The 19,590-nt window shown below is 37.9% G+C and overlaps 1 protein-coding gene across 2 annotated transcripts in view; it reads left to right on the top strand.

Moving 5' to 3' along the window:
* Positions 1–19,590, top strand: part of B3GNTL1 (UDP-GlcNAc:betaGal beta-1,3-N-acetylglucosaminyltransferase like 1) — a 132,710-nt gene that overhangs the window by 88,903 nt on the left and 24,217 nt on the right. For both annotated transcript variants that reach the window (XM_055794774.1, XM_055794775.1), the window contains 2 exons: positions 1,633–1,728; positions 11,391–11,515. In XM_055794774.1, the coding sequence (XP_055650749.1) occupies positions 1,633–1,728; positions 11,391–11,515 (221 nt within the window). The remainder of the gene's footprint in view (positions 1–1,632; positions 1,729–11,390; positions 11,516–19,590) is intronic.

The following is a 19,590-nucleotide window of genomic DNA, read 5'->3' as shown; positions in this document are numbered from 1 at the left end:
TTTTGACTCATTCAGCTCCCACTGACTTTTGGGGGGAGTTTTTGACATTTAGCACTTCTGAAGCTAGTGTTTGTCAGTTATGAAGAAGCTGATAATGTGTTAAGCTGTAGCCGTTAAATGATGGGCTTAATCTGACTAAGTATGACTGCCTAAAATTTAAGTGTCTGTACCAAGATGAGTCACCCTAGGACCCCTTTACGGACAGTGGAGTTCTATCGTTCTGTTTCTGGAGTTAGCATGCAGCGTGCCTCACCCTAAAGTGGATGCCTGTGTTTGGTCAGATGGTTCATGCCATAAGAAAAGTGGGAGCAGATCACCTGTTGAATTTTGATTAGATTTCTAATCTAATTTATTTGGAAAGTTGGTTTAAGTGTCTGTATAGAACTTAGCATGTAGAATTTGGGTTTTAAATCTGTGTTTATCTGTGGAAATGGAAATTGCCAGGCAAGAAGAGTTTAAGGAGCTCCATCCCAGGCTGAAATCAAGAGCAGCACCTTTAAAATGTAAATGCTTAGGTGCACGTGACAAAATTTACATTCATGGACGGATGTTTAAAAATGTCAGCTACACAGGAATATTAATGTTACCACTGTAGCATGCTATGAAGTCATCTGCTCACAAGATCAGCATTTTCATTCGTGTTTGACGACTGGCAGTAATTGTGAGGTTTCTTTCTTTGGCCTGCGTAAACCAGGCTGTGCTCTTTATTTTCTGTGTCGTTCTGGGAAGCAGGAATAGTTTCCTGTCTTAACTTTGCACGTTCTGTTTGACAAGTTCAGTCTCTTGTTTGTCTGGATACTTCATCTTGTAATAAAAGAAAGAACCAGTTTACCTTCAGTAATCCAGATTCTGGTTTATTTCACAGTTGTGTTTACAACAAGTTTGTTTAAAGCTGCAAAGACCGATTTGTATAGTTCTTGGCTGTCACTAGTCAAGAGGATGAAATTAATAGCCACTCCCTTTTCGGTCCCTAAAGCATTTTGTTTTCAGCAACCTTTTAAGGTAGGTACCACTGGGTAGCAAATCCATAGTGCTCTGGTCATATTTAAAATAAATTGCATCTTACTTGTCCAAGCTTGGTTAAGATTTAAGTGTCTTTGGTGAAATAAAAGATTAATGAAAGTTCCTACTTAATATATGTATAAGGAATATAAAATGGAAAATCAACACACAGCAATTGTAGGGTTAATTTTAAGAACTTTAATTTTTAAAGATTCGTCTCAATTGATTCACTTCAATATCAACATTACCAGTATTAACAGAAGCGTCATTTCCAGTATACTTCTCTAAATTTGAAATAAAGTTTGAAGTAACCTACAGGTGTTGCAACTTACGATAGAAGAGAAGGTTATGGAATATGAAGCTGGAAGGAGATTAATCTGTTGGGTTGTGACATCTCAAAGTTGCTGGTATACACCGCAGTTTAAACACTAAGTACAAGCTAAATTTTAAGTACTTGGCGTTTTTCAGTGCTTAAAATTGCTGAAGGTTAAGTATAGGCGTAAGTATTTGCAGTATTTCAGGTGAATGTGTAACGTCTACTTCATTCCTCACAGACGCTGGTTTTAATTCATTCTATGGTTTTAACACATTCTGTTAATTAAGACTAGGTTTTTTTCACCTTTTTCCTAGGTTTTTACCTCCCATGGACCTACTGTGATCATGCCAACCTGGTTCTGTTCTCGAGAATGGTTTTTTCACGTTGGAAAATTTGATGAGGGTGGAAAGGTGAGTGCTATGGAAGATATGGATGATAGGTAGTCCAGGAAGCATCTCTTTGTTTAACAGCCTCTGAAAGCCCTAAACCTATTACTAAGAAACAGTAGGCAAAGGGATGTGGATAAAAACTGAGGTCTAAAAATATCTGGGTCATACTGTATACCTGTTTTTTTTGGGGTGGCATGTGTTTCTTTTAAAAACAGTCGTTAACCAAGTACAGTTGTTTTAGGGTAACTGGTGATTTAAGGACATAACTGAGATGGGCTTTGTAGATAAATCGAACGGATTTTTTAGATATGTCAGCATACCTGGAAAAATTAAAGAAGAATTTAGACATTCAAGCTCCTCTTCAGTCACTGAAATAGATGCAGCAGATCTGAAAGCTAAACAAAGGTCAGCTCATAGATTCATTATAAACCATCTCTGAATGGTAAGGTAGATTTGGTGAAAGAGTTTGGAAGGGAAGAAGGGTGAGGATAGCAGAGATTCTCAGAAGGTGAACAATTTATATCCCTAAGGTGAAGAAAGGTGGGAGGAGGGGAGGTCACAGTGTGCCATCAAACTACTATCGTTAAATCTCATTTATCAACTTGTCTTGTGTCTACCTGTCAATGTTAGTTCTCAGGCTTGTCCTTGGAAGACTTTAAGTAGCTTTTCTGCAAGGATCAGGACTAAGAGGTTACAAATTACAGAGGTAGATAGATATAAGTATAAAAAATGACTGTTATCTGAGAAGCATTCCTCCACTGACAGTTTGGTGTTCTTTTTCTTTATACATTTCCTGTTTCAGTTTGATTTGGTTGCTTTAGGCTCATCAGCATGTTTATGGAATAAAATCCAGGGATGTCTGTTGGCAGTATTTATTGTGGTAGTACTAGAAATACGTTGGCAAATAGATCTAATTCAGACACATTTGGATCCGTTCTGTGTGGTTTGGACCTGAGAGGTTTTGCTTCCAGCAATTTTGGTGAGAGTTTAGGGCTAGAATGGGTGGTTCTGAATTTTTTTTGGAAAGCCTTCATTTAACAGTACTCCAAAGAAAAATCTGCTCAGCGTATTTCCTAATTTATTATTTAAACTACAACATATTATGATTCTTATTCTTTTTATAGCCTCTAAATGGAGCCCTCCTGTGCCATGCAGTGTGTGTATATATACATACTAGCATACACATGTATGTGTCCTGAGTGAGCAGCTGTGTGGTTGCTGGATGGGGTTAAACCATGACAGTATGTATGAGGATACACAAATATTATTCTTTGGGCTGCCAAAAAAATTAGAATTTAAGGAGACGGTGGACAGAGAACAGAATTGTTTAGAGTGGTGAAAAGATTTGCCCTTAATTACATGGCGGGTGAGCAGAAGAGCTGGGAATGGTGCCTGGCTCCCAATGCAGTCTACATTCGCTGACCCGTGCTCTTGATTTCTCTTTTATTATTATTCCTTATCATTGTATTTTCACTCTCTGAAGAACCATCTGACTTAACTTCTCAAGCATTGTTAGTAAGCTCAAAAAAGAAAGCAGGCAAGCTAAAACAGAGTAACAACAATAGAACAGCAAGCTTAATGATAAAGTTCAATAGGTTAAGTTAAACAGACTATTGTTCTGTGCTTTTTGCTTGTAGTTTTGGGGGTTTTCCCCTCTTTGTTCTTTTTTGGTGGGTTGTTTTTTTTTTTTGGTTTTATTTTGCACTCTCTCTATAATTAGAACTATGCCACTGGTTATTCAGATGTAATACGCTGACAGTCTTAATCTTAATGATTTTTCAGGCACAATGCATGGTATGCCCTATTTTTAAAAATTACCAATGATAAGTTAAACTTTTTGTTTGTCCCTATTGTGAAGTGTCCAACACGTCCTGGCCGATACAGAGGATGTTCAAAAAAATACCCTATGAACAAGGGTGATGACAGATCTGAACAAAGCCATAAATACCAAAAAAGTCGTCAAACCTTGTCCTGTGTGGGTTTAGAGTACAGAAAATCAAGTCCTAAATCTTTCAGCGTTTAGCGCTGTAAAGGATTTAGCATTGATCTCATTCATTTTCATTTGAAAATAATTCCTTTGAGGCAAAGAAAGATTTTTCTCTATGTATCAATAGAGCTGTTATAAACTAGTACTGAGTACTTCAGGATCTTATCCACGTGTGTGTATGTTCTGCCCTGACCCCATGATCTGACTATGTTAATCTGATCACTTCTATCTCCATTTTTGGGTTAGTATTTAACAGTACGACCTGTAAGTATCATATTGCTGCAAGTAAACAAAGAAACAGGCCAACAAATCCCCTCATTTCAGCCCCCTTTCTCCATTTGCTAAACTATTTCCATGCCAAAAAGCTGCAATCCTCATTTGGAATTAAATCCAAACACCTGTTCTTCATATTTCAGCACTTAGAACAAATGGAGGATAATTCTTCCATGGAAGAAATTGTGATTTGATGTTTATGTTAATAGTATGGATGGACTGATAGAATATCAGCTATAAGCTGTTGCATATAAGCTATGATGCAATCTTTATTTTGCATTACAGGTAGGTATGCATCTATCTCTCTGTCCATCCAGACATTACGTGAAACTGATTTATTTATTTATTTTTAATATTTACAAAATGTTTTTAGAAATAAAGCCCTTTCTTGTCAAGATCTGTGATTGTTGAAAATGTATTCCTTTTATGTGATCACTGTGGCAATGTCCAAGCAGAACCTTAAATAGTATCTTCATAAATGGTGGCTAAGAACCTGGCAGGTTTGCTTTATGCATTAACGAAAATGGTGGAGGTCATATTTATGCAAACTCTGATATATGACAATTAAAGTAGAAGTACTTAAAAGTAGTTGATTTTAGGAAGCTCTAATGGTGTGCTGAGAATAAGATTATAGGCTTGTGGGCCTTGCTATTGTATTAAGTAACATTTTAAATATTATCCAGTGCTAGGACAGTCACATGAACCGGATTTCTGACTTAATTTTTAGGAAACTAAAGGGAAATAATCTTCCTGTTATCCAACTGATTTGGATAAAGAGTGTAGTACTTTCTTAGTGAAAGAAGTAGCAGGAGTTTACCTAACCCTACAGCATCCACACTTGAAAATTAGCGTGTGACGTTATCTGCACGATTGGTTTTGCCTCTATAATTTTGGTGTCTTCTAAAAGCTAGCACCACTGTTTAAAAGTCATAACTGTGTCCAAAAGGGTCACAAAAAGTTATGCTGAGGAAAAATTGTACATGGTCTTGTATAATATGAAAAGCAGATTTGAAGTTGTATCATCTGTTACAGCAGGGAACCTAAGTCATGCGCAGTGGTAGACGTGGTGTCTGTTACTAGCTAAGCAAAGTTACTGCTTCATATGTTTGATAGTGCACTTCAATGTGCATACAAAACCAACATTTTGCAATTGTATCTAACAGACCTTGTGTACTTCTACAAAAATGTATTCTTCGGATGGACAACATATTTTGCTTGCTTTGAATGTCCAAATGGAGATCACAGGGAAGGCACATTTGTCTCCTTTGGTGTGCTGTCCTTTTGTTCTAGTCACTTGTGTGTCATGGCACTAAATAAAACAACCTGGCTTGTTTCTTTAGATAAGTGCTCGAAGAAATCTTGAGTACAATTAAAAACTGTATAAATGAACGCTGCTAACCTCCAGACTTCACTCCAACAAATGTGGCAGATAATACAGTCTTGGCTTTATTCAAGTGCTATTATTCTTGACATCACAACTGTAATACGCCACACTTGTTTTTCTCTAGAGTTTTACCACAACTTGGTCCCAAACTTCCTGTCACCTCTGTATTTAACTTTAACATAAAGTGTATGAAAACTAGAAAATGGAGTGACAGCCTTAAAGTTCTAAACTAATCTCAAAATGTAAACAGAGGGAAGTTATTCTTAATGAGCCCCAGATGGAATAGCACATTATAAGCCACTGGCCTTTCTGAATACAAAGTGTGGCTCTGGACAAGGTGTCTGTAGCTCAGTTTTGATCTATTTTTGTGATAAAAGGTCACAGAAAACATGAATAGAGGAGGTGTCAAAATATCCTTTGGTGCACAGGAGACTGTAGCACATGCTGCAAAGCTCTAAGATAACTTTGTAGGCTATGAAGTGCTAACTAATGCGTTTTTCCATTAGTCTCTGCCAGAGTACACAAATGTCATTCCCTCCAGAAAGGCAGGCAGTTACAGTAACATCTGAAAGCTAAAAGGCTAAGTAGGAATTTGGGGTTTTGGAACATGAATTAAAATACGGTCAGTCTGTCAAATAACCTATCAAGGTGCTCTGGGGAAAAATCTGGATAAAACACAGGCACTAATGTTTTTGTCTTGATATAGTTAAGGCTGAACAGAGATCAGTATTTGATCTAAAAGGCAAAGAAAAAGTGGTGGAGCCAATGATTAATTGCACTCTATAAGCTATTTGGAAAGTGACCCCGTACCCCGTGTCTAATGACTTTTTTTGCTAGTCTGTTATTAAATGTCATTTAGAATTTACCACCTCACATCCATTTGACTTCCCCATCATCTTTGTTTAACTGAACTTCTCTGTGCCAATACATTTGGATGAATGCAATCTTTTAGAGTTTCCTCTAACCTGTTATTGCCCAAACAATGAAGTAAATGTTACAGGCTTTGGGTCTTATAATCCAGGCAAAATTATGTAAAGACATGATTTGGATGGGAGCCAAAAAAATGAAGTGACAGATCTGCAGAAAGAGAGACTTAAGAGTATCTTGGATAATCCTGAAGAGAAGCTAAGAGAAGCTATTAATAGCTATTTAAATATGGAGTTAGCTTGTGGTTAGTCTGCTTGCATACCTCTGATGACTATCCTAAAGGAAGTTAAACTAGGGAATATTTTCTATTAACAACACTTTCTCCTTGAAATAAGTCATTTGAATAGGAAGTTGTTCATTGCAAAAGAAGAATACAATTGACGTTGAATACAAAACTCTTCTTTAGGGAAAGACCAAAGGATGGATAATTCTTGATAAATTGCTTTAGTTCCTAATTTTTTCACCTTTACATTTAAATTGGAGAAGAGCTGTAATTTCATATGTAGCGGTTTCCAGCAGTGTAGGAGCTGTTCCCCGCAAGCAGCACTCTTTGAGCAGCGTTTGTGGGCGAGTAAGAGTTTAACACCTGGCAGAAGAGCATTTGTTCCCCAGGCAGGAGAACTTCCTTTAACATAGGGTGTCTTGAGTGTTCACTTCCATGCAACCAACCCCTCTGTATGTGTTATTTTTGTAAGTCAAAGATTTAGCTCAAGACTTTAAGGAAATGCTGTTGGACAGCTGTGGGCATATGTATTTTTTTTTTTTTTTAAAAAAAGTACTTTGATTTTTTTACTCTGCATCTCTGCTTTGTTGCTAAATGGTGTTGAGTTTCTAACATTTTTTTCCTCTTTAATCTTAGGTGTTGTAATATACGCCATTTGATGTGCTTTTGTGCAGCTCTAGTGTAATATTAATGCTGAAATGTTTTTCTTTTTTTAATGAGTGTTCTAAAATGTGCAGTATGAAATGTGTTACTTTAAAAAATAGCAATGAAACAAACTCTTTCCAAAGTCCTGTAAGAAACAGGTTAGTATGGAATCAAAAGTTACTTCCTTTTTGATTCATTCCTTCCATTCGTCAATATCAGGCTCCTCTGAGGAATTAAAGCAATTTAGCTTATTCTGTCCAGCAGTTACCCTGATGTTGCTCTCTGGCTTCCAAAAAGCATACCAAGTTATAGCCAAATATTCCTTGATGCCTCTGATCAAAAGGAAGGGCTAAGCTTTCCCAAACCTAAAGTTTTTTTTCATGTGTGGATAGACTTCCTCCCTTTTCTTGTTTGTCATCACTTTTTGTTATAAATGCATGTATTCTTGGAATATAAACCATTTGGTGTTAGATTTCCCATGTTCACTAGTTAGACTGCTCTGCGTGGGCTAAATCCCCACTGGGTTTGCTCACAAGGATCTGCTGCCTCAAAGCGCCTGTCAGCTGGAAGAGGATGGGGAAGAGTACCTGTCCGTGTGTGGTGGATGTATGGATGTATGTCCAGTATGACAGAGAGGGCTGAATAGAGGGAAAAAGAGATGGATGAGGAAGTTGGGACGGATTGATTCTGCCACAGAATCAGCCTCCTGTATCAGGTTCAGCAGTAAAAGGCAGGTCTTAATGTTGTGTTTATGCCTGTACAACCTAATGTCAGTTCTGTCCAAGTAGCCAAAATAAAAAAAAAAAAAGACTTCTGTCAGCCTGAAGTTCTGCAGTAGTTAACTGTTGGTTGGTCATCCCATGGCTACAACATGATCTCTCACCAAGTGTTACTATTTACAGCATTGCACAGAGGGTCACTCTCATTAAAAGTCCTCAAAAAATTGCCGATTAGTAACTTCATCTCTACTGCCGCTCCTCACCGTTACTGATAGTGGAGTTGCAAAAATTGTAGCCAGAATTGCTGGTAGTAGTGGTAGGTGGCTTGCATCTCCTTGCCAAATACATATGTTGAGGACAGTGTAGTTGGAGTACTGTTTCATGCACAGTGATCTGCTAGGAGTAAGAAACAGTGAGCAACGAGAAGATGACAGCAGAAGAATCATGGAATATTTAGTCTGGTCCCTGAACGAGGAATTGCTGTAATTAAAGTTAAGTTCTGTTTGATATCCCATTGTGCAAAAACAGTCCTCTCATCTGTACAGCCAACCGTCAGCACAGCAAGTGGTGTCTGCCCAAAATACTGGGTAAACACAAATCCTTCAGCTGTTTAGTAGTAACATGTTAAAGTAAACGATGATCTTGCATACAGCTAGTGCGTGCTGGTTAGAACAGAGCAGGTGGAGGCTGTTTTTCACTAGGAGTTGTAACCAGTAGCTGATGAGCACAACCTTGAGTTAGAGCAGTGAGTTTCTTCCTTAGTGTAGCAGAACACATAGGGTCGGGGTTTGCCTATAATGTGGAAAATTCTGCATATAGTCCAGTAACATGTCAACTGTGGAATTTAATCGTATTTATTAATGCTGAAAACTATTTATGTCATAGCCTATTGCTGAAATGCTGGATTGTTAATTGATACTTTTAGCTATGGTTATTAATTTTCCAGAAATACATCAAAATATCCCTTTAGTGGTTAAACAGCTTTTTCTTTGAACATTGTGGTGTTTGACAAAGATTCCTGGTGTTTAAAATGCCATCTGGATCCCATAATACATCTCAGTTGAGAAGAAACTCCTGTGCTGCAACAAGCTTACATGTTGAGAGCCATAGGAAGTCCCATCCCTGCAGGATCTGGAACAGTCGGCATCTTCCCTCCCCTGAAAAATGCCTGGCAGCGCTGCTCTGTGTGAGGTGAGAGGACACTGCTGCACAGGGCAGGCACCTGCTCGTCCTGGGGGGCCACCTGGTTGCAAAGTGCTCCTCCAAGTTACAGTAAAACACGAGAGCGCTCGGAACCCAGCAGCATTTGGAAAGATATTTTTACTTTTGCAGTAACTCTCTTTTTTTATTATACGTATTAACTGGTATCTTGAATAATGTAAATGCTTATCCAAAATAAAATGAATTGCAGATACATATGTGATGTAATCATGTATCTGAATCAAAATATGACTATTGCAGTAAGCCAGCGTGCTACAAAACGTGTGCCCTGCCTGGCAGAGTCTAGTGTGTGACTGGAGACGAGAAAAGGTTTAAACTTTGCTGCTGACTCTCAGTATCTCCATCAAAGTCCAGAGTCAGAAGAAAACAGAAAGGGCTGCAAGACAAATGGAAAGAACTTGAGTCTGTGTTTTTCTTATGTTCTTGTTGACTGTGGTTGCTGTCTGCTCATCCACCTTCCCCCAGATTTCTTTTGTGGCTTTCAAAGTAGGTTTATATAAAGCATGAATTTTATGAGGTTTTCTAAAAGTTTTCTTCTGCCTGGCAGCTCTTAAACTAGAAGACAGGCAAGTTCCTACGCAGACAAACAAGAGCTACAGATAACTGCCTGCGCAGGCGGTCAGACCAGGGTCCGTTTTCATCAGTCTGGGAGTGCAGGTCAATTCGGTGTCTTAAATCAGTCTAATCATATAGTGAAGTCCGGAGCTGCAGAGTACAGACCTTGATTTAGTTCTGATTTCTCCTAACACCATAATCTAGTTCACTAGATTCACGTAATTCACTAGATTCACATTAATCTGGTGAAAAATCAAAATTCAGATTCTGAATATCATATGTTCAAATGACTGTGTTGGATTTGTTTTCCAGGGTTCCAAGCTTGCTTTGCCTCATTTCTTTTCCTCCCCTCGCACCCCCTCAGCAGCTCAGGCCAGTGGGTGTGAGGACAGGCACTGAACTGTGCGGCTCTTGTAACTAGAAGGCCAGAAGAAACCACAGAGAGATTTTGTGTTCAGCACTTTAATTAGAGAATTTCCTTTTCTTAATTGTGGAAGAAATTCACAAGCTGTAGTAATCAGGAAAATAGTTGTGGGGTTTTTTTTCCCTTTTAAACTTTGGCTCTTACTATATTTCTGTGTTAAAATAGATTGCCTAAAGTTGAGGTTTACGCCCATTATTTATATATTTGATATTGCCTAAGAAAGAAATGTATTTCAGTATCTTTCCCTTCTTTTGGTTTCCTCCTCAACTTTATCATCTTATCTTTCATCTATGCTGCATTTAAATATTTTATTTGGCCCACCTGGTTTTATATATCAAAGATTTTTAGCCTGATAAAAAAACATGTGACCTTTTAAGCACTGGGTTGGAGGAAAGAAAAATCTGTATTTAAACATAGAAAAATTAAATGTTCTAGCCATATTTCAAGAAGTTGCATCATTGCAAAATGTAAATAGATGCTAATTCTTTAGCTTTGGTATAGTGCTGTATCTTTAAAGGTGAGTTTAATCTTTCATATGCTATGACATGTAATCGAATGGTATGTGCCATGAGATTGCCCTTCTGACACCGTATCTCTGGCATGAAGATTTTCTGCTTTTTTAGGTGGGTAGTATCACATATGATCATGGAATCGCTGATATTTCTTAGAGCCTGATAGAACCACAATTCTAGGAGTTTATTTTTCTGCAGTGTTTCAACAGTATTGCTTGCAATCCCATTAGTAAGAATGTACTGTGGAAGTAAGTTGCAAGAAAAAAGTTTTGTTTTCAGATGTTGCTGAGGTTGCTTTTATTAAGGGTGGTTTTTTTAAAGATCTTTTATTATGGGGCCTGATTCACCTTTTCTGAGTAGAGAGCAGTATACGTATTCGTATGGCAACCAAAGAAGAGTGACAATTCTAGTAAAACGAAAAAACACTCTTCTGAACGTACTGCTCCGTTTCTGAAAGCTGTTTGGTTACTTCAGGCCTCTTGAACTGTTCAGCAGCTGGGTTCCCCTCTTTTGGGACTAACCTGTACCAAGCTTTACATTCCTGTCAAAATGAGATCGTGTTTATTTTTCCACCTCTGTCCTTGTGGTCAGCTGTACTTCAGTTTTAAATAGCACTGCTTGCTTTTTCAGTAGCTGTATCTTTTCTGTTAGATAGGTTTATTCAATGACCCATTAGATTATTTCTGTATGTCTTCTTGAAGTTATATGAATAAAATGATTATAAACCTTCATTTGGCCAAAAATAAAATGTGTCTTCAGATGTAACTGTGAATACTGTCACTTCCTGGTTTGAAATAACTGCTTCTCTTCCAGGGTGTTCCAGAAGATTTGTTGTTTTTTTATAAGCACATCCAAAAGGGCGGTGAAGTCTTTCGAGTAAACCATTGCCTCCTGCTGTACCGTTACCATCCACAGGCTGCAACTCATTCCATCCTAGAGTAAGTTGCATTTTTTGGTAGAAAATATTAATTAGCTTTATCTTGGATAACTGGCAGCAAAGATGCTTAATGTCTTCAATACATCACACAGTGAGATAATTACCTGGTTGTATTTCATTATTTGTTTTAAAGAAAAGCTATAAAGCAACCCTAACAGAATATGTTTATCATATTTATGTTAACAGAAAAGTATCCTCTTTTGATGGTGGAAGGTTAGTTTTCTGTTTGTTCTTTCTATCATTTGCTTTGATAATGCTGGGATTGAAATTGTGACTTGAAACCGTTGGTTCGGGTGCTGTTGGCCAGCCGCGGTCAGCGTACCTGTGCTAGCCACGTAGCAAGGCGGGGACGGGGTGAGGGCACTTCCACATTGGAAAATATTCTAAGAAATCGTTCCATCTTTGCAGCTGTTTTTGAAACAATTTCACAATAGGTATTGTAAAAGCAATGAAGTATTTTGGGGGCTGTGTTCCAGCAGTACTGTTTTCTCAAATTCCAGTTACCGTTCCTTCAGCTGGGAATCATGTGAGACTCTGTAATCTGCCTGAATAACCTCTCTGGTTATCTAAAGCATCTGAGTTTCTTACCCTCAAAGCAGATTAAGAATACTTCGTATGATTATGTATGTCATCTGCTGAACATGGCAAAAGCAAGCGGTGAAGCAATAACTTCTTCAATACTTTGAACACAATTGCAAGAATGTGTTTGAAATATATCCTGGTGGTGACATTTTATTGGGGTTTTCAGTTAGGATTTTTAATATGTGAGGTTTTGGTTGTCATGTTTTTTGCCATGTGAACCATAATGTAAAAAAATATTTTTAAATTTAAAGCTTAATTTTAAAATGAATTGTCTCAATTTTTAGAAAGTAAACAGAAACTTGTAACACCAACACCAACCTGCTCTTTAAAAAAATAAGAAACCTAAACCTTTCATCTGATAATGTGCTGCATTTCCATATATTATTTACCTATTTTAAAAGGTCTAAATCAGATAATTAGATTTGAAAAATACCTGAGGATGTTTAGTAATTATCTCAGGTGCTTCTTTGTAAGCTGCTGCTTACTGCTTTTACGGTGCTGGTCTACCCTTAAAGAAAACGTTAAATTGCTGATTGCTGTATGTGTTCATTTTGCCCATCAAAGGTGTTTTTCATGATTAGAAGTCCTGCAAGCCGAGCCAAAGTAGTTTCTCTCTTTTATGCATTAACATTAATGAAAAATTATACGAGTTTTACTGTCCTTTAGGAGTCCCGCAGTGGCAAATAAGTAAAATGTTTTCTTACTGATTGATGATATAAATACACTTTTCAGTCAGTTCTATTTGTATGGCTTTGTAGAACTGACTCTTAAAACAAAACATTTTTGTGTGCATTTTAGTTGTCTATCACCAAATTACTGTATTGTTGTAAATACTACAGTATGCTAGCATAAATATGCTCATGGTTAATGTCGTTACAGATCTTCATAAATACATGTATATATGTGTATGTATATAAAATCATTTAACTCTGAAACAGTCATTCCAAGAAAACAGAAGATATTGTTTGCATTTTGCAAACAAATATGAAGTAAATTCGTTTTATTGGTGTTTAAATGTAAGAGGTTTTTTTCTCTTTCAGTGTGTGATCATTTTGGCAGTTAGTTACAAACTTTTCAGCCACGCATCGTGGGATGCTAGCACTCTTGGAAGCCTGTTGCTTGTATCTGTGGGAAAACATCTTATTCTTGGAAATGAGTTTGTTTTGAATTTACTGCAAGCTGTTGCTTATTCAGATCTACAAGGTTGTGTGGCACAAGCACCCCGTATTACAACATACTGTGAGAATGTGGAAATACTGTAAGCTGTTTCAGATGTGCAGTCTAGATGTCCAAATTGGCACCTTTCTTGTCTCAATTTAAGGAGTCAGGCTAGCCGTTCTTCCTGTTGGCTTTTTGCTGGTACTGCTGTTAATAATATTTTGTGCAAACTTCCAGATACGAGGTTGTGTAACATCTCTTCATATTGGCTCGTTCCCCTGTTTGTTGCCTAAGTTGCGAAGGGTTGACCAGCATTTGTTTCTGAAAACTGAGTGCACTGAACAAAAAGAGATTAATGGACGCATCACAAAGATTTAAGTTGATAATTTGAGTCCTTCCTAATTTGCCTTTTGGTCACCCCACCTTATTTAATGAGTGATCTACCTTTTCTAGAAGTCTCTTTTTTTCTTATGGCATGTTTTGTTTGAGCAGTTTTCTGTGGTATTTTGCCTTTTGCCATTGGCCTATGTTGTCTGTGATTTTTCAGTTAGCCTAAACCTGCATTTGGAAGTAGTAACTCACAACCAGGTTAATAAATTTTCTGAGATCAAAATGATACTTGTAGGAAACTTGTTGGGTTTTTGTTTGGTTTGGGCTTGGGTTTTTCAACAGTTTATGCCTAGTTTCAGTCTTAAAAGAATAGAGCGGGTTAATAGGACTTGTTTATACAAAGGTGTATGATTCAATCTTTTCAGCAAAGACAACAGTTGCTTTAGTCTGTTATGGGCTGATTTCAGTCTATATGAGTGTCTTTCACTACTGTTCAGGGAAAAAATGCCTGATTTTGCATTTTCAGACTTCCTAATATGTATATATATAAAACTACTTGGCAAGCGACATTTAGTTCTTTTTATTTAGTATGTATAATTGTAAACATGAATGATTTTTAGGTCATTTCCTATGATTACTATCCTTCTGGAACAAATATCCAGAGGTGAAAGTATCTGTGAAACAGGAAACAAATCCTTATTTGCATTCTCCCTTACCCTGGAGGCGTTAGTCTGCGTTACTAAATGTTTTGGGTGGGTGACAGACTCAGAATGCAGTACAGTGTCTGTATTTAGATTTCATTAGGTGCATACAGAAATATAAAAGTTCTCATTGTAATTTCATCTAAAGTCTTAAGATGAATACCTGCTAAACGTGAGTGAGCAACACAAGTTTTCAGAAACTTCTCTTTAGCCAGGAATTTACAACACCAAATGCCATCTACTGCGTATCTTAGATCTAAATTATTTTATCTTGCATTACAGCTTGTGTCCTAGGGCTGCGTGTACTCTGTGCTACATAGCTACATTACACTGACTTGATGCACTATCAGAGCTGGCTTGATAGTGAGAAGTACTGTAGTAAGAAAGTTTGGTGTATAATAAAAACATTGTAAAATTCATAGATTTTTATCTTGCCAAAGGAGAGAAAAAGGAACTGTATATAAAACAACATACCTTATTGCGAGATGAAAGTCAGCTTGGAGCAAGGCAAGCAATGAAACATTGTACTTGTCTTTAGGTAGCGTTCCTCGTGAAGACAGGCAGTTGGGGCAGGTAGCTAACCTTTGTAGCAGTTTACAAGCTTTTGGTCAACAGAAATTTAATATATGCCAAAAATAAGGTTTCTACCTTCTGCCTGAGATTCAGGCGATTCCCTTTTATGCAGAAAATGTGAAGTGCATGTACAAGGCTTATGGTAATTTCATATGCCGTGTATTCAGAATGAGTATAATATTGTAAGAGCTTGGTCTGCAGAAATAACCAAAATTACGTAATCGATTGAAACCATCTGGTTTCAGGCACTAGAAGCTTCCAGTGTCATCTAAGCGAAGAACAGGCACTTGGTCTGAAACACACATTTGGTTGTTTTAGAGGTACTCGGAGGCAAGGGTCTCGTGTCACTGATGAGTGCAGGAATGCCTCCTTCATTTCCTGCAAAAACACATGCAAAAACAGGCAGGAGAGAGGAACAGCATAATATGTTCCTGTACAACTGAAATAAAGATGAGGTCAACTGCATTTTTATCTTCTATGCTTGCTTTTGGCACTTCAATTAAACATGGAAACTAATGACCTCATTAGATTCTTGAAAAGTAAATGGCATTAACATTGATAGTGTCTGTCTGTCTTAATAAGCCTTTCATGAAAAATAGGCCACAATGCAAACCATGCCTCAGTTAATGACCCATGACCTGAAGATGAACTCAGACATTAATAGAACCTATTAACAGTGTAAATGTAATAACTCAGTTGGACGATATAGTCCAGCAATTAATAAGTTCACATGAAGTTCAACAGAACGACGACCCAAAAAAAAAGAAAAAAATCAGTTTAATCACCAGTATGGTCAAGGTTCAAATGGGATTAATTTCTGAATTTCCTGTGGATTGTAAGGACCTTGAATCCTGACTGCAAAACTAGCTATAAAGAATCTGTTCTTTCAGCTCTGGCTGTGATTAAAAGGTTCTGTTCTTCAATCTCTGGTTTATCTATCAGATGAGATTCACCTATAACACAGAGCTCTCTTATCCTGCTGTGAGTAACAAAACCCGCTGGCAGAGGCCGTTCACTCGAACAGCTCCTCTTTCTGCCTGGGGTCACCTGAGCAGCGCTCAGGACCGATGGATATAGAAAAGGTCAGATTTATAGATTTATAGTATTACTGTGGATGGTAATCAATGCCTGAAATTCCAGTGCTGTTTAGGATATCGGGCTTGTGTTTGTGCATTTCTCAAGTACTTGTACATCTGTCTTTGCTCTGTTGATTCACTTATGTAGCCTCACTGGGGGCAGGAGGGGAAAGGCAGTCAAGCAATATGGCGAGGTTTAACTGAGCTCAGGCATTAAATCATATAGCTTTTATTGTCACATTATCTGTCATTTCAAAATAGGAGTAGAGCAGATGTTTCTTGACTCCTGTATTCGGTCAGTGGATCACCACGCATGTTAACAGAGCTCCATTGTTACATTACTTGGGTGGATGGTATGGTAATAACTGCTCGGGACTGAGGAACACACTTCGTAGTCATTCTCACCCACTGCATGAATACCCTCGTTTCTCTCCTGCAGAATTTTGGCTCCTCGTCTTCCTTCCTGACTACATAACTGATGAGTACTGAGGGGCCACGGCAAGTGAGGTCTTAAGGAAAATTATGTAAGCCTCAAGAATGATTTTCCAAGTGGAATAATGTATACGTCTGACATCCATTTTGTGAAATAAAGAAGTGACCAAAAAATGAATGAAATGGGAAAAAATAATGTGCTTCAAGACTTTGGGTCAAGGACGACGACTGTTAGGATGTGGGAACAAACTTCTGCAGCCAGAAGAATTTGTATCCCACCTTCTGACTGAGGAAGATCTTGTTAACTGAATACAGGCTAGGAAATGGTACTAAAGCTACTGGGAAACTGCTCACTTTAATAATGGGCAGAAAAAGCAGCCTTGACTTGGGATGATGCAGAGCAATAATACCTCCTAGTTTTTGCTGGTGGCTATGAATATGTAATAATGCAAAATCTGAAAATAGCTGTGAGAATCGTCTCTGAGTAGTGGTTTGTACAATTTCTAGATCGTTGCAGGCATTTTCTTTAATCATCCTTTGCACGTTGCTACAGTTCCCGTCTGTTGCACCTGCACTGGCTCTTAAAGGGTGGGAAAATGGCATTCCCTTATCCCTCAAGGCAGGAATCCCAGTTATCTGTTCTGGAAACATCAAAACATGTGGCAAATTAGGTGAACCGGAAACCTGAAGGGGGTAACTGAAACTCTCTCTTCTGCCACCCCCTAAGCTACCTTTTGCTGGAACATGTGAGATAGGTTGTTTGTGCAGAGCAAGTTTTCACAAAGATTAACTCTGCGATTGTCACTCTAAGGCTCAGCCACAAATTCTCCCCTCAATTCTGTATTCATCTGATGATCTTGGCTTGCACTGTTAAAAGTATTTCAAGGTTAACTCAAGACTGCAAAGTGTTCAATATAAGTTAAAATTTTCATTTAAAAGGGCACACACAATATGGGGATGTGATTTGTTAAATTCTTTTCTGTCAGCATTTTCATAAGAATGTCTCATAGTGATACAAGCCAAAAATCCCAAGTGCTGGGTACATTGGCTTCATTTTCACAACCCAGAATAGATATTTAGGCAAGCCACTTATTGGTGTTAAAATGAAGCTGTCTGAAAACACTGTTGTATTTGAACAGTGATCTAACTAATTCGGAGCTTAATAACTTTCATATCCTTTTATTTCTGGGTGTGATTCCCTTTCCCTCCTTGCATTTCTCAATATAACATTCATAGATAAGATTGGGTCAGTAAATCTGCCTCAGTCTGAAATCTTTGTGGGTGATCACCAACAACGAGATTTGGTCTGCTTGAATTTTACCCATATAGAGACTTCTGTGGAATATAGGCACCCATCACCCAGACAGCAAGTGCATCCTGTCTGCAAGCAACCAATACTGAACGTTCTGGGACATTTCCATGACAATCAGAAACTTTTTCTGTGTGCCTGGGTGTAGATTCCAGTGCATGCCCTACAACTAGAAGTTAGTTGACAATTCTTTTAATGCCTTGTAAGGTTGCCTGGTTTTTTCCTGAGCTTTCTTAGCTTTGCAAACTCAAATAGAAAAGGAACTTGCCTGTGTCACTCAAGTACCAGAACAGATTCTGAAATACCTCTGGAATGTAATTCCGTGTTATCCTTCTGAAGTCACATTTCAAAGTGCAGTCAGTTTTAAAACCTTTCCATTTACGTGTAAAGCAATAATCTTCCTTTTTAGAAGGTAGCAGAAGCTCTGAAATTTCCAGTAAAGTGATCCTGGAAAAATACTTGACCTTCATATTTCTTTTCCTTTAACTTTCCTTCTGGGAATATAGTATGCTCTAATGAACATGGCAAAAGCAAGGTCAGAGGATGCCAGCAGCAGCTAAAGCTTTGCAGCAGGAATGCAGCTTGTGGTTGCATTAGAAGAGATCCGCAATCAAATCCAAGACTATTTTTTGCTCCATTGCTTGGAGTGTTGGTGCACAGCCATAGTCCTCAAAACGGTGTGGAAATTTTATATGGAGTAGCTGTTCTTCTTGGGTACGTTTATTTGAGTGTGAAGTTCTTTCTAAGTTACCACACCACAATCAGTGATGAAGTGCTAAGCAGGATTTGGCTGTGCTCAAAAATCATCCAGTGAAGTGAAGTGGGCTCTCTGGAGCTAACTAATAATCCCAGCAAGAATCCATGTGTTTTAGGACTATGAGGGTTGCGTGTTTTTCAAACCATAACTCAGGGCTGTGAAGGAACAAAGCAAATAAAACCACAAAATTCCTATCATTAAAATATTAGAAAAGTTTGCTAACAAACATCTGGGAACAAGTAAGTTTAATAGGTAAACTCAGTAACCTCAAATGTTCTATTTGTACCTCAGAGGTATAATTCAGAAGAAAAATTTGGAATGTTAGATTTGTACTGTTACAGGGCTTTGTGAAATTTAAGAATCTATGACAAAAAGGAAAAATCTGAAAATGTTTTATAGAAATCAGATGTTACTGTAATGCCAGATCATCAGACATCTATAGCGATCATACTCATTTATTTTACAGTGTTGTAATAGAACTGGAGTTGGTAATGCATCCAGGATTATGGATAATCCAAAACTGCAACTAGGAGACAGAGCAGAGCGATTCACTGATGAGGATGACTGACACAGCGTAGCTGTAGCAGCTCCTGTTCCTGACTGGCTACCCACCTGGGCCGTTTAGATCCATAACATCACGGAAACGTGAATGGATTTTGATTTTTCTGTAACATCACAAGCTTCACTGGCAGTAAGAAGTAGCTTACTGTAGCTGCCCTACGCTAACCTGTGCTGACTTGTGAATCAGAAGCCTTATTTGAAGCAGGAGAAACACTCTTTGAGTATTCTGGTGTTTAAATATCAACCTGATATGTTTGATATGTTTGGTGTTTAAATATCAACTTGATATAGCCAGACAATGTGCTTCCCAAGACAACCATAGGACCTCACAGGAAGATTATTAGGTGGTGGGTTTTTTTCTGTTATCGCTTTAACTAATTTCAGCATCTTTCTTGGATCACAACATGTATTACAAATTGTAGAACAAGTTGTAACAATTGTTACAAAGTGTATCGTGTTTTGCCATGATAAAGCAAATGGAAAAACCTATTTCAAGAAATGCTTTCAGAAAGGAAAGACAATTAGGTGTTTATCAGAATTTGCTATGAAAGAAATTCTCAGCTCAAGGTGCCCTGTGCAGGAGATGTAGCTCAGGAA

This window comes from Falco peregrinus, chromosome 2 (assembly GCF_023634155.1).
Source record: "Falco peregrinus isolate bFalPer1 chromosome 2, bFalPer1.pri, whole genome shotgun sequence".
In the NCBI taxonomy this organism is placed as follows: domain Eukaryota; kingdom Metazoa; phylum Chordata; class Aves; order Falconiformes; family Falconidae; genus Falco; species Falco peregrinus.
The sequence above is the reverse complement of the archived record's forward strand: the minus strand, read 5'-3'. Positions and strand labels throughout refer to the sequence as shown.